General features: G+C 46.4%; 1 protein-coding gene across 1 annotated transcript in view; it reads left to right on the top strand.

Moving 5' to 3' along the window:
• The first annotated feature begins 4,326 nt into the window (after positions 1-4,326).
• The window catches only part of LOC124463572 (protein unc-13 homolog B-like), a 93,576-nt gene continuing 82,513 nt past the window's right edge, over positions 4,327-15,389 (top strand). Inside the window, 2 exon segments of the mRNA XM_047015320.1 lie at positions 4,327-4,540; positions 11,236-11,265. Coding sequence (XP_046871276.1) covers positions 4,519-4,540; positions 11,236-11,265 — 52 coding nt within the window. The 5' untranslated portion in view covers positions 4,327-4,518.

Below are 15,389 nucleotides of genomic sequence, written 5' to 3'. Positions count from 1 at the left end.
CTAAAGTTTGGATCAGTTACACTTTAAGGCCCAAACTTTTTTCCTCCGCAAAATCTCCTTTCCTTGCTCCCATCTCCCTCCCGAAACAGCACGGCTCGGTCCCTCTTGGCCGGAGGAGTCATTAAGCATATGTCTCGTTCGGCAGTCGCCAGATAGCAAAGAAGTGCGCACAAAGGCACAATTTTCCGAGAGCAGCTCATCTCTTCTGAAAGCCTAATGAGAGGATCAAATATAACTGACACCGAGAGGCAGACAAAGCCAGCCGTGGCCTCGGCGAGGGATGAGGCGAGCTCCGACAATGCGCTCCGACTGTGCTGTCTCGGCAGAAGTAAGAGTCGAGAATGCAGATGGAGGCGTAATGAGGGATTAAGTGGGGATTAGTGTCCTTTATTAAGATGTTTCTGATCCTCATTATACTGAATCTTATATCAGCACATCGATTCTTGGGGAGAGAGCGGGGAAAGAGAGAGAGGGAGACAGAGAGAGGGAGAGCGCTGCAATGAGAGAGAGTGGACTTTCATCCTTCAGAAGTTCACACTGTTAATGATACCTTTGTATATATATATGTGTGTGTGTGTGTGTGTGTATGTGTGTACAGTGTGTGTGTATGTGTGTGTACATTCTGTGTGTGTCCACTTATATCAGAACAAATCTGTTTCATACAGTGGCCCTAAGACATTAGCGAAGCAAAAGCAAAAGCTGACAACATTTTAATAATCCAACCCAAACCCTAATAATATTGACCCATGACACAATACCATTAACTCCTTTAAGAAATATCTGAACATAACTGCTGAGCATATGAGCCCGAACCTACTTAGTTTGTCACATATTGCCTTCTGTATGTAACGGCCCATACCTAGCAGTTCAACTACAGTCCCAATATTAGGGTATCAAATAATATCAAAAGTAAGTGCTAATTGTGTTATTAATAACACGGTCAACAAACATGACGTAGGCCAGTTTGCTTAAACAATCTATCGGTAGCGGTCCAAGGTATGTTAATCACAATGTGATGGCTGGGATGTGTTATAATTGACATACTGTTCAGAACACACTCATTCTCTCACGCTACACTCAACGTCCAGCCCCGGCTCCCCCCACGTCCGCTGAGTACAGTCACCGAGTACAGTCGCTGAGTACAGTCGCTGAGTACAGTCGCTGAGTACAGCCGCTGGGTACAGCCCCGCTGAGCACAGTCGATCCCCCCCCCCCCCCCCCCCCCCCCCCCCCCCCCACTCACCGACTCACACATGCGTAATGCACAACAGTTGTTCTCTTTCAACCTTTTAAGTTGGTCATGTGTCCAGAGAGGTAAACTGGCTAAAATCTCACCTCTCTTTGTGACTTTTAAATAGATGGATATGCACAATGATGTGCTGCTTGATGTGACTTAATTTCAACTGTATATTTATTTGATTTGATTCTATTAGGATCTCCCATTAGCTGATGCAAAAAGCTACTCTTCCTGGGGTCCACATAGAATACAGAACAACAAAAAACAAACCAAAGAATCATCAAACATGTCAATATTTTTAAATAAACTGTATTCAAAGAAAGACATAATGCAGTCATGGGCAATATAAACAGCCATGAAATGAATCTTCACTTGTTTATTAAAACAAGTATTTTTCTGAGTTCTTCTAACAATTATAAAAAGACACACCTGGAAGCGTGTTCCATTCAACCATAGCTCATATCATTTATGAAAATTACACCTGTCTCCACCTGCTTGACCATGGCCTCAGCAAAGGTAGAGAATAATAATGAAGTCTGGGTTGTTCATTAACCGGTCTCTCAGGACAAACATGAGTTGCTACGGACGCATGTCTCTGTTACACTGGCATTTGCATGTCAGCTCTCATGAGTTTTGATTATTGTGAACATATTAGATGTTTAGGAACCGTTTTGATGGAATTCAGTGTTCTTTTTTTAATGAAATTCAAATAAGGAGGCCATTGTCTTCCGTGCATCTTTCAACGTGACTTTCTGACGAAGTCCAGGATTTTGTTCTGGCATGCAACCCTGTTTGATTGTCTGACAGTAAGCTTGGGTTAGAAAGGGAATGAATTAATTCTTTATACACAGTCATTCTTCCATTTTAGTATTGTTCACTACATTGAATGTATGATATCTATTGATTGAATGTATTAAAACATAGTTTGATTGATTGTTTAATCTCTGCCTCTACAGGTATTGTTGAAAGATTATTCTTAAATATAAATTGTTTTACATATAGCTGACCTGTCTTCGATTATAACAATTTGGATCTAAGCGTGTGTGAAGTTCAGTGTTCTGGTGCCCTCTGCTGGATGTTCTTAATCTGTCATTGACCTGCAGGTTGATAGTCAACCCAACTGTGAGTCATGATAATGAAAAGTACAACAGAGTTCTTACAAGATCAGCATGGTGTTACTCATCAGGCAGCACTGGCTCCATAAATGCAGGTCAATACAGAACGTATTCACCGTGGAACTAATACGTTGAGATAAGTAACATAATTACTGACTGTGCAAAGTCAGTGGGAGAAAGAAGTGCTGGACAATTCTTTTTTTTGAGTGTTTGAGGGGAACGGAGGGCTGATGATCCAGAGTTATGAATACTAAAGGAAGGAAACTTTAGAAGGAGAAGCAACTAGGGTGATCTGTCATTTCATGCTGCCAAACAAGACAGTTACGTTTTCAGAAAAAGACTTTAGAACCATCTTCGGTGGTACATGGAAAGAATACCCTTATTTAGTTGAAGCACAACAAGACAAGTATCCTTTTGAAAGTCCGAATAAACGTAAAATCAACATAAATAGAATTGCTTTGAGTGAGGATGAGAAAAAGTAGGTAATGGTTTTTCATTCGATCGGTTTGTGCCATGCTTTATTGGCTACTTTAGCCCCTTCATGTTTCTGCTCTCTCCCTCCCTCCCTCCCTCCCTCCCTCCCTCCCTCCCTCCCTCCCTCCCTCCCTCCCTCCCTCCCTCCCTCTCTCTCTCTCTCTCTCTCTCTCTCTCTCTCTCTCTCTCTCTCTCTCTCTCTTTCTCTCTCTCCCTCCCTCCCTCTCTCCCTCCCTCCCTCCCCTCCCTCCCTCTCTCTCTCTCTCTCTCTCTCTCTCTCTCTCTCTCTCTCTCTCTCTCTCTCTCTCTCTCTCTCCTCCCTCCCTCCCTCCCTCCCTCCATCTCTCTCTCTCTCTCTCTCTCTCTCTCTCTCTCTCTCTCTCTCTCTCTCTCTCTCCCTCCCTCCCTCTCTCTCTCTCTCTCTCTCTCTTCCTGGTGGCCTTCATGTCTCTTTCCTTGTCGTCAACGGCTCCCACTCTCATTCGTTCTTCGACCTCTTTGCTGACGTTCTCCCGTCACCCTACTGTACTTCTCTCGTCTCCTCACCCTCTCTTAGGACTCTCAGTCCTGTTCTCAACGAATTCTGTTCACATATCCGTTGTCGGTTGGAGCCAAAGGTGGTCTGTAGCCTCTTTTTTTCCATCTGGTGAACATTGGCCAACTTGATTTCCCATGATCTCTGCTGCCCTCCCACTCCTTTTCTACTTTCTCCTCTTGTTGTTTTTCCTCTTCGGCCACCTTTTTCTCAAAGTCTTTGTGTCTTCCATTCATTCTTTTTCCAGCCCCTGTCTCCTTTTTGGTCTCCATCTCAGCTCCCATCGTTGTTCTCTTCTTTCCTCTCGGCCTCCCCCTTCTCCATCTCCAATTCCATCACTCTTTGTGTTTCCTCTTCTTGTCTCTTCATCTCTCTCCCCCCCTCTCTCTCTCCTTTGCTTTTCTCTTTCTGTCTCCTTTTCTCTCTGCGTTTCTTCCTTTCAGAATGCTGTATTGCACAGGTCAGTCCTTACATGGTAAATCCTGAGTTATAACTTATTCTCCCACTAGATGGCCTCATCTCTCAAAATCTAGGTCCCTACTTCACTCATAACTGACTTGTCAATTACATAATTGACATGTTAGAATGTGACTCATTTTCAGTAATAAACAGACAATCAGATACAATTTAAACAAACTATGAATATAACAATATCCAACGAGCTCTTCAGGCTACTACAGGGTTGTTTTGGCCGAGAGTGTTTGAAATTAATGCAAGTTTTTATACCCGTGGATACGTTATTGTGTACCTGTTCGATGACAGGCTACGTCACTATCTTCACCTTCGAACGCCGGCATCAATCCATCTGTTTCGCTTTCAATTGGCCCACATTTAACTCAAGTCCCGCCCTGTTACAAATGATTCTGTCTCTCATTGGGTCCTTCTCATGACAGTCATCTCAAACCCAAAGCTCCTGCTGAGCACTCTACCTTCGGGTCAAATCTTTACTTTTCTATCATGGCGTTGCGATGCCGGGTGCAAATGCTCGTGAAACATCTTATTGAAGTAAAAGACAGCACGTCCGCTATTCCGTGAACTGCGATGACAGCAGCCCGGTTCTCTGCAGTGCAACAGGCTGTCGGATAGTATATCCATTAAACGGAATACCTGTCAAAAATTGTTGAGGAACTGTTGCACGAGAAGTGAAATCCATAACGATGTCTCTGTTGTGCGTCAGAGGTGAGTTTTTGTCAAAAATAATTACATCCCAGTAAAGGTTATACATGTTTTTATAATTTTCAGTCTTGTTGGGACCTTAAATACATTTCTAGGGAGTTTTTGCAAAATGTCACTGGCTGGGGGCGGTAAATGCAAACGCAAAACCTTAGAAAGCAGGTGTGAGATCCCCCCGCCCCCCCCCCCCAAAAAAAAGAAAAAGAAAATGTAAGGATCATGTCATTTATTGATAACGTTTTTGAAAGCTCTAATTAGAAATTATTTTATATTTAGTTTTAGTTCCAGCATTTACTCTCATGTGCCACTCATTGCATCACTCAAGCTCCTTAGAATATTGTAATTCTAAAAATGACACTAGGACACTGCAACACATTTAGTAAACCTACAACAGTGGTTCCCAACCATGGTCGTCAGGGACCCCCCTGCCCTGCATGTTCTAGATGTTTCCCTCTTCCAACACACATGATTCAAATAAATGGGTGCCAGGTCGTTATCAAGCTCCGAGAGTAACACATCTTGATGCAGTGGTAATAGCATAGCCTGAAGCAACAGTTGACCCCTGTGTCTTGTTCTTGAGATACGATGCTTTCCCAGTGATTTGTGAGGAAAGCTACCAGTTCTAAACCATTCCACCATAATCCTTCCATGTGTATACACGTTTTCACCGTCATGTCCATTTGCCCTGATTTGTGTGGTGATTTGGGAAAAGCATTTCTAAAACACGGCTATCTTGACCACTCGGAACTCGAAACGAGAGGAACCCACGCAAAACGCAAAAACAAGTGACCGTTTGGTTGATTTGGACAGGTCAGTTTCCTGTTGTGTCGTTGTAAACAGTCAACTTGAAGGCCTTGTTTACGTTTACATTTAGTAATTTAGCAGACGCTCTTATCCAGAGCGACTTACAGTAAGTACAGGGACAGTCCCCCCGAGGCAAGTAGGGTGAAGTGCCTTGCCCAAGGACACAACGTCGTTTTGCAGAGCCGGGAATCGAGCTGGCAACCTTCTGATTACTAGCCCGATTCCCTCACCACTCAGTCACCTGACTCCCTACCAGCCTGTCACTGTCTCGTTAAGTCAAGACTGAGGAGGAAGATGAAGTGCCTTCGAATTACAGTTCCTGACAACCCAGCTCACTCGATACCCCAGTCATTTTACGACGACAATTGGAACCACGTCTGCAAATATTCACCTCCTTGTAATGTTGTATTTGCTATATGGTGTTGCTGTGGCGCTGTCTTGTGACACAGAATTCTTGCGTGAAAGTACTAATTGTAATACTGTCAGAACTGTGCACTTCCAGTCCTTTATGGTCTGCTGCGCCTCACTGAATGGTACTTCTGCATGTCCCTGTTTATATAAGTGCTTGTGAAATGAATGAATGTAAGCGTATTCATTCATAGCATTTACATTACATTTAGTCATGTAGCAGACGCTCTTATCCAGAGCGACTTACAGTAAGTACGGGCACAATTTTTGCACAGCTGGTAATCGAACCGGCAACCTTCTGATTCCTAGCCCGATTCCCTGACCGCTCAGCCATCTGACTCCCCAACAGCAGTCATGTCTTCTGGCTACAGGGCGGGGATGAGTGAGCAGACAAGACATTAGAAAGGAGGGTGACAAGCCTGGTTGTGGGTCCGTTCATAAGGACAGGATAAAAGGATAACACATGATCTATCTGACCTGACATTGCTAGGTAGAAACTGGGGGTGTGCCCCCCCCCCCCCCCCCCCTCAGAACGATGGCTAGTGTGTAACGACATGCCTGTGAGTTAGTCAGAACTACAGTCACCACATGAGATGAATGTGAAGGGGCTGTGGACAGCACATAGATGAACATAGTGGGGCGACGTGAGACGAGGACCTGAGGGGGAGATGGGCAGGAGATGTGCAGAAGACAGTGTTGGGTTGAGAAGGAGGAGATGTGCAGAGGACAGTGTTGGGTTGACAAGGAGGAGATGTGCAGAGGACAGTGTTGGGTTGACAAGGAGGAGATGTGCAGAGGACAGTGTTGGGTTGACAAGGAGGAGATGTGCAGAGGACAGTGTTGGGTTGACAAGGAGGAGATGTGCAGAGGACAGTGTTGGAATGAGAGGTATACAAGTGCCGAATCAGAAGCTGGTCCTGAGGGGGAGGGGGGAATAATCCTCTGGCCATCTGCTGCTGCGTGTGTGTGTGTGTGTGTGCGTGTGCGAGTGTGTGTGAGTGTGTGTGTGGCGGGGCCCACACGTGGGATAAAGAGGGCTCAGGGTACTGATTCACTTTCCTGCTTATTTGATTTTTCCTTCCTTTCTCTTTTAGTCTTCACCCAAGCAGTTTGGAAGCCATTTCCAAGGATACTGTCAAACTCTCTCTTCTCCCTACACCAAAGCCATTGGAGACACGTGTATATATAAATGTTAAAATAGGTATAAATATCTGCATCACTGTTGAAGTTCAACTTGGATGTAATACTTGTATATGATAAGTACATTTGCTATTGAAAATCCTTTAGAAATTGTATTCAGTTTAGCAACTTGGCTGAAAGATGCTGAACGTTTTTTGATTACTTCTTTTATCAACCTCCTATGCACACTATACATCCCTTTGTTGCAAACATTAGCATTAAAATGGTATTTCACCCAACTATCAAATGAATAAAATCACAAAATATCCTCCAGGTAATAATTCCCTCTATATCCCTCAAACTCCCTAAAACAGGATGTTTCGGTCAAAATCCATCGTTTCCACTGAGCCATCATGGCGTTGATGTGTTGATATGTGTAGTCTGGCTCTATACTGCGTGTAACAGGCTCCCTGACAGCCCAAACCCAGGAGGAACGTGGCTCCATGGGCATAGGAGATGTCCACGCAACATGTCTGCTATCCTTTTGGAGTAATGGCAGTGGACATGTCTCTCTCTGAAACACACACACACGTAGAACAGACAGTTGGCCTGCTTTCCTGATATATGTAGCGGCGAATATGAAAGAGGATTTCGAAAATGATTATCGCTGTGGTCGTTTTCCTGACCCCTCCTGACCCCCGCTCTGGTGAGCTGCCTGCAGCGCCTGAAATAGTCTGTGCGTGCGTGCCTTCGTCGAATGATCTGATGTTTGGACGGCCGAGCTTTGAGGACTAGCGTTTTTGGAAATGAGGGGTTTACGAAACGGCATGATCGGGAAGTAATGTGTCTTTTCTTTTGATTCTGATGACGTGCGTAGCTCCTTTCGGTCTACGATGCACGTGACCCACCGGAAGTGTGCGGATGACCGATCCGTGGGATTGCGTAGGGTGGGGCTTGTGGGTGATATGACTGCGTCATCCAATCCGCTTAAAGTCAGAAAAGCTACTGTGGTGGCAATATATCTGTCTGTTTGTCGATGCTGCGGGCCTGTCTGGACATGTCTGACGGGTCCATCAGCTTGGAGGGGGAGCTCTTTTATTTTGTCCACGAAGTCCCTCACCTCTGGACAGGCTAATACAGTTATGATACACACACACACACACACAGATGCACACATCCATTTTGCCGCACATCCGAGTGTAATGCTTGGCTAGGAAACAATAGGTAAGCATGCATCTGTAAACACACACACACACACAAACACACACACGCTCCTCTCAAAGGTGCTCTACTCAGGGTGTCGGTCGCCAGGGTTCTCAGGAGCCCGTTCTAATTGGGCCGTTGCCATGGGGAGGCGATGACACAGCACGGGGCGAAGACTGATGCTGTAATTAATGGTGATGTCCTGCAGGATTGGCGTCCTGGAACATGTCAAAGGTGGACTTTCACCGGTGCTGCCCTGTAACCAACTTGGACAGACCTATCCCTTTAACTACGGCTAAAAGGGTTCATGGGCTGCGATCCCGGTTGGAAATCCAGACGGTCGTGATCTCTTTCTTTCACACGCGCACACGCTTCATCCCTCTGTGACAGACGTGTTTTTTGCATCGCCAACGCTGGGGACTCAGCTGTTATGAAATGGCAATAACAGGCCATAATGGCCGAGCCAACGGGTCAGTCCCCCTCAGAATCTCAATCCCCCCTCACCGCTCCCACCTTGAGGCTGAAAAGCCAGTGGCTAAATATAGGCGATGGTGCAATTTGAAGCCTTGTCACCCTCTCGGTGGTAGGTGAGCTTTAAGTCGGTTCAGGTACCGCTGTTTGTGAGTGTGGTCTAATCATCACCGGTAGACAGAACCCATCCAGTGACATTAAAGCACTTTTGGGTCCCTGGACTGGCCACTGTTTAGAGGGTGTGTGCTGTGTGCTTACGTGAAACACGTGTGTATTGGGTTGTCAATACTGTGTATCGATGGTGAACGTTAGACGAATCCTTCATGTGCATAGCTTGAGCCACGGAAGAAGTAGCCCCCCCACACACACACACACACAGACACACACACACACACCTGCACCCCCTCCTCCGCTCATGCTGAAGGTGATGTCACTCTCCACACCAGTCAGTCACCAAAGCAGACTTCACAGACCCAGATGGGCCCTACTAAAAGCTGCCTTTGATCCGGCCGATGAGATGTTATTACCACAGCTTCAAAGCAGACCCCAGAGACCTGGCGCTTCAAAGAGCTGTGCGCATCAAGTAAATGATGTCATCACTGTGCGCCTAACTGGAACGACATAATTGTCGTCGTGTAGACATCCGACGTAGCCCTTCTTCATGAAAAAAAACGAACTTTAATAAAAATATGTAGTGCTAGTAGACGAGTGGTGACAGGCAGTGATTGTCCGCTCCTTCATATTGGCAGATAGAACTCTTATATGTCCTGCTATGTCGAACAACGTATTGTTTTTTGCCATCATAATGTGTAATGCCTACAGCGTTATGAAAAAGTACACGAAAGAAAGTACAAGAAATTCACTTTTACTCTCCGATGTTATCAATGTATGCTCGATTCTGATATGTTCCCCCTTACGAGTATGTGAAGCTTCCTAACCAACCTCACTAAACTAACCTCGACTGAGATTCCGTGAGAATGCTGTAAGCCAGAGGACTAAGATCGTGTTAGAGTTCAACCTGGGAACCACTCAGGTCACCCAGGTCTCGCGTGGACCTGTGAAAATCGCTCGCGTTTCCTGGTAGTCCAAGGCTTTACAGGATCGGGTCGCCTGACCTACTCACCAGCCAGGTGCTTTCAGGTCCTGTCCTGGTGTGTCTCTCGTGTGTCCCCCTCTGTGTCCGTGCGACACAGGGACTGGCGACTCGAGCCCTGCTACCGGCTTTAGCTCAGGGATTATCTCCCAGTGAAACCCCCCTGGCCACAGCAGTATTCCCCACTTCGACACCAATGATCTCTGACTGTTGGCCAACTGGCCTCTACTGTAAGATGCGCTGTTCCTGCGATGCAATACTGGGATGGTTGACTCGTTTACTGTCAATAGTGGACTACAGTGTTGTGTTTGTTTGCTTTTCCCCCTCATCCTTTTAAGGTTGTGGCTCTGAACATGTGAAATATCCAGGTATTCCTTAGTCCCATTTAAACAGGTATTGCAGGTATGCCCTTTTAAACTTTCAATCAAAAGGAAATCAGCTGTTGAATGAGATCCTTGCCCAATACCTCATGTGTGTTTTACTTATTAGTGCTTGCTTGTGTTAACTGCGCAGTTTAATCTTCTGTTCAGTGAGAATCGTGATTTGACAACCCAATGCTCCTTACAGTAGATCATTCCACATTGTTCAGTTATAGTTACTGGTGTCCACTGCTCTTTATGAAAGTGGACAAACCACAGTGCCATCGTGAGGGTGTAGTTGGACCCGGGCCTGCTGATAAAGTAGGAAAGCCCTTCCAGAAGACACATTTAAGTGGTACTTTTGCACCAGACAGCTGATTTCAACTTAGGCAGCTCAGTACATGTAAGAACTCAAAATTAACCTGGATTTGTCGTTTCCTTTTTTAAACCACTAAGGCGGCGAAAGTCTAGAACTTGTCCTCTTGGGTTTTGTAGTCTTTTCCCCAAGAGGTAATTCCTCCAGAGTCGGTCATCACAGTCAGGATGGCATGGTGAGGTCATTCCTACAGAGTCAGGCGGCAGTCAGGCTGGCACAATGCCAACGAGGTCATCGGGCCTCCCCAGCGCTGCTGCCAACATGGACAGAGCCAAGCTGTGCTGACGACTTGAGACAAATTGCCTATTTAGCGCTCATTTACCTCTCTCTCTTTGTCTTCTCATTCTCGCTCCCTCTCCCTTTTCCCTCTCTTTCTCTCTCTGTCTCTCTCCCTCCCTGTCTCTCTCTCTCTCTCTCTCTCTCTCTCTCTCTCTCTCTCTCTCTCTCTCTCTCTCTCTCTCTCTCTGTCACACTCACACTCACTCACTCTCTCTGTGAGGTGCTTGAATAAATAATGTGTGTTTGTGTGTATTAATAAACCAATTAACTATAAACCAATGTTGTACATATACCAACAAAGATTCATCGTTACAATCGTTAGAAACTAATCGTTATAATAATAAACTAGGTCAGACACTAGCACCTAACATTTGATGTCACACCTAGCTGAACTAACTGCCCGGGTAAATCTTTGCTATTCGTAGAGCTTCGCAGCCAGTTGAGCTTTTAAGAGCTCGTTTTCTCCAAGTGCTATATTGGCTTTGCATGGAGGGGGGGGGGGGGGGGGAGAGAAGGGGGGGCTAAGGCAGCTCTCCCACACACAGTGTTATTGGGCTAACTTGTATCCTTTCTTTCTCTTTTCTTTCAGTCAAAAAAGCCAAGCTCCACGGCCCCCCAGGTAAGAGAGAATGCACACTCTCCCACCGACATGCACTCACACACATGGACAAATAAACCCATCCCAGAGGTCAGAGGTTAGGGTCAGGGACCCAGTGGGAGGTCGAGAACTGGACCTCGCGCTTGTACAGTGCAGAGTTCAGTCCGAATCCAGCAGAGCTCCGCAGTTCAAGAACATTTACATTTACATTTAGTCATTTAGCAGACGCTCTTATCCAGAGCGACTTACAGTAAGCACAGGGACATTCCCCCCGAGGCAACTAGGGTGAAGTGCCTCGCCCAAGGACACAATGTCATATGGCACGGCCGGGAATCGAACCAGCGACCTTCTGATTACGAGCCCGATTCCCTAACCGCTCAGCCACCTGACTTCTCTCAGGCCGGTCCGTAGTTGTGGCCCTCTCCGCCCTCCGTCGGGGCTGCTCCCTAGTCTGGCGTCCCCCTCCCTCCGGGTCTGTCCTTGCTGGCGTCCACTCCTGGCCCAGCTGGTGCCTCACTCGTGTCTTCACTTCCCGAGGGGAGGACGGCGGTGGAATGAGAAGAAGCAAGTCGAAAGGAAGATGTGTTTGTGTGTTGGGGGGTGGGGGGTGGGTGGGTTGGGGGTAGGGGGGGGAATCAATAGATCATCAGCGACGAAGGGCCACCTGGTGACTCAAAATGACAACGTGTCATCTTGAGATGAAAGAGGAGATGGAGAGCATTATCCTTCAGGGTGTGGGGGGGGGGGGGGGGGGGGGGGTTGAGGAGGAGGAGGAGGAGGAGGAGAAAGGCTGCTCCCCGATGATTAGACAGCTTTGAATGGGTGTCTTTAAGAACTGTTAGATGGTCATTGCATGTGGCGAGAGGATGAAGAATCGGTGGTTGTTTTTGTGGCCGCGTGGCACGGCAGGGAACGGTGCTTCTGCAGAGAATGTCACGCTGCTGAAATGTGACAGGGACATACCGGGCCTCGGAGCAAACCGTTTCAAAGTTTGTTCACACACACACATTGACAGTATAATAAGGTATGTCTGTATTGTGTGTCTCAGGTCAGATAAACCACATCAATTATATCGCCATCATATGCCCCAGTTTGGGGAGTAGGGTGATCTGGTTTATGAGAAGACTCCCCCCCCCCCCCCCCCCTCGCCCCCCCCCCCCCCCTCCCCCTAGCCCCCCCCCCCCCCCCCCCCCCCCCCCCCCCCCCCCCGCCTACCTTCCCAGGGGAGGGATTCCTTTTAAAGAGGCTAGTTTTGTATGTCAGTCTGAATAACTTTTGTGAAATGTGGCTTATTTTTTGGTGGCTGATTATTGTAATAAGTCCGCTCTTCAAGTCCTCTTTGTCTGAGAAGCCTTTGCCTACACTTCATTCCCGTCCGTCTAAACTTGGATTTGGTTTCGCTGATCAAATCAACGTCTTCGGTACTAAACGTCACACCTTCACTGTGAAGATGAAGCTCTTTTCTCAGTTAATGTACTTGTCTGGTTGTTTATACTGACCAAACAGTCAATGTTGACGCTTGGCTATTCAGAGATTGTCATTCTTGCTGGCAGAATTTCCTTCAGCTGTGCAGTTGATGCGGTGTGTTTTAGGAGATTTGCATGACGGAATATTTAGTCGGCGCTATGATTTCCCCTGTTTCTAAAAAGGCATGTGAGAAAAAGGTGGAGGGGGAGACAGAGAAAGATGGAATTTGGAGATTGAATGACAGAAGGGTTCAGAGCTCGAGTGCAACAATCCTATAAAAGTGAAACTGACCGGTCCTTTTAAAAGTGAGAGTACGAAACGATGAAGGGAGAAAGAGGGCAGTTAAGGCACAACCTAGACCCCAAACAGACAGATGGCATGAAGAATGGATGTCACAGAGATATTTCCAAAGGAAACTGAACTTGGAAAGTTGATTGTGTTCACCGTCAGTCATTTGCGTCAACACTCGTAGGCTGGGAGATATCCCGTCCTCGCTTCTCACAAGCTGACGACTGGAGTTTCTTCTGCATGCTGGTTCTCACAACTCATTGTGTGACTTACTGTCGCGTTGGTAGTCATCTGTTGATAAGCAAGGATCAAGATGTGGTCTGGTTGTTCTTACAGATAACCCTTGGGCATGAAAGGGAATGTGGAACATTGTTCTCTGGAGTCATCTTTTCCTGAGGTCCTTCTCCTTAGCAGTGACTTCCATCATAATCTAGTGTCTGTCACCGTAGAAGACAGCTCCGTAAATGTCAGCCTACCCAAGTCTGCCGTGCAGCAATGTTGGGCGCCTGACCGACTATATAACTTATTTATTTATATAAGTCATGTTCCCTTTAATTATGAATGAAGATGGTTGCTCCCTGGCAGGCCCTACTGCATGCTGGGATGTGGCTGAGGATGGCTGCTCCCTGGCAGGCCCTACTGCATGCTGGGATGTGGCTGAGGATGGTTGCTCCCTGGCAGGCCCTACTGCATGCTGGGATGTTGCTGAAGATGGCTGCTCCCTGGCAGGCCCTACTGCATGCTGGGATGTGGCTGAAGATGGTTGCTCCCTGGCAGGCCCTGCTACATGCTGGGATGTGGCCTGATGGGACAGTCAGTGACTACAGTTTTTGGGTTGACTGTTGTTCTCCCTCTCGCACTCTCTCCGCCTCCCTTCTCAATTCTAGTCCTCCTTCCCTCTCATCCCAGCCTCTCACTTACAAGCACTGAGGGTGAGTTTGAGTGGACGTGACAAGCTGATTTCTGCTTCTGTTTCCCCTCAGAAGAAGTTGGTAATCTGAGGAACAGTCAGAAAGGTAGTCAGTTTCATCAACCATGGTGGAATGTCCAGCTCGCACACCGTATCTACCAACTTCTTCACAGCAGTGAATCAGCCTAAATGTTCCTCTGTTGGTCTCTTTTATATGTTGGTTTGTTTCCCTGAGCCCTAGAGGAAGGCTGCTGTTGGTCTTACAGTTTTTCCCCTACCATTATATAAGGGGGGGGCGCCCCGCCCCCCCTAACGCCCCACCCCCCCTTCCCCGAAGGTCAAGTTAATTTTGTAAAACATTTTTTATTTTATTTTTATAGTGCCAGATCACAAAATAAGTCATTTAAGGTTACCTTTCCTATAAAACAGGTCTATAGCTTGCTATTTTATTAAACAAACTAAATGGCCTTATGTTATTTATCTTATTTACACAACTTTTTCAACTGGGAAGGGACTTCCATCAGTCCGTTCAAACAGTACAGAAATAAACAGCAAGCATTCTCTGCTCTCAGTAGGAAGTTCTCCAAGACCAAATTATATCTTATTTGATCTCTGTGGGGGGAAAATCCTCAGTGGGAATGACGGAAACCAACACAGTTTGGAGGCGACTACTGACAGGATGGTAAATAAACGATTAATCAGACTCTCCCACTAACCCCCTTTCCCTGCAGGAAATAGGGCTGTCCATATCATGCCATCCCTCTGCCCACCCCCTCCTAATCACAAACCTGGCAACCCTCTTAACAGAATGATGGATTATGCTATGATTAACCCTCTCACCCCCTGCCTGGCTCATCATTACAGCCATGCGCTGGGTGATGGATGAAATTACAATGAGCCGTCAGTGTGAAGGCTTTGTTCATTTCAGCTCTGGCTAACCCTTTGTGTTGTAGTGAGGATGATATTCTGTCATGGTGCTTATTTTTTAGTTTTCAAAACCACCCTATGCACTTCCAAAACACCCCCCCTCCATGGCTGAACCTTGATGAGGCATAATGTTTAGTATTGTACACATAAAATGAGGGAGTTGCAAAATATATCCTGTTTGCCCAAATTTCTGACTTGAAAAGGGTTTTTAGAAAACCTTAGTGAACTGAAAAGTGACCTATAGAACTGCAATTTCTTGATGGTCTTTTTGTACACTTGTTTTGTGTACTGTACATACAGTACAAAACAGACACATTTGCTGAGTAGCAACATCAAGTATTTGTCAGTATTTAGCACCCCTAGATAAATATATCCATGACTAAGTACCTGCTATTTCAGGAGACTGGATTTGATTCTAGTCAGTTTCCCTACACCCTGATGACCCTCACAGTTGGCTGTTATTTTTGAGCAAGTGTAATTTCCTGTGGAGGAGAAAGGATGTAATCAAAGCGCAGTAGAGAAGGGCTGGAAGTCCAGGGGAGGACAGGAAATC

Source organism: Hypomesus transpacificus, unplaced genomic scaffold, assembly GCF_021917145.1.
Source record: "Hypomesus transpacificus isolate Combined female unplaced genomic scaffold, fHypTra1 scaffold_30, whole genome shotgun sequence".
In the NCBI taxonomy this organism is placed as follows: domain Eukaryota; kingdom Metazoa; phylum Chordata; class Actinopteri; order Osmeriformes; family Osmeridae; genus Hypomesus; species Hypomesus transpacificus.
Note: the sequence above shows the minus strand (reverse complement) of the source record. Positions and strands in the feature narration are given on the sequence as shown.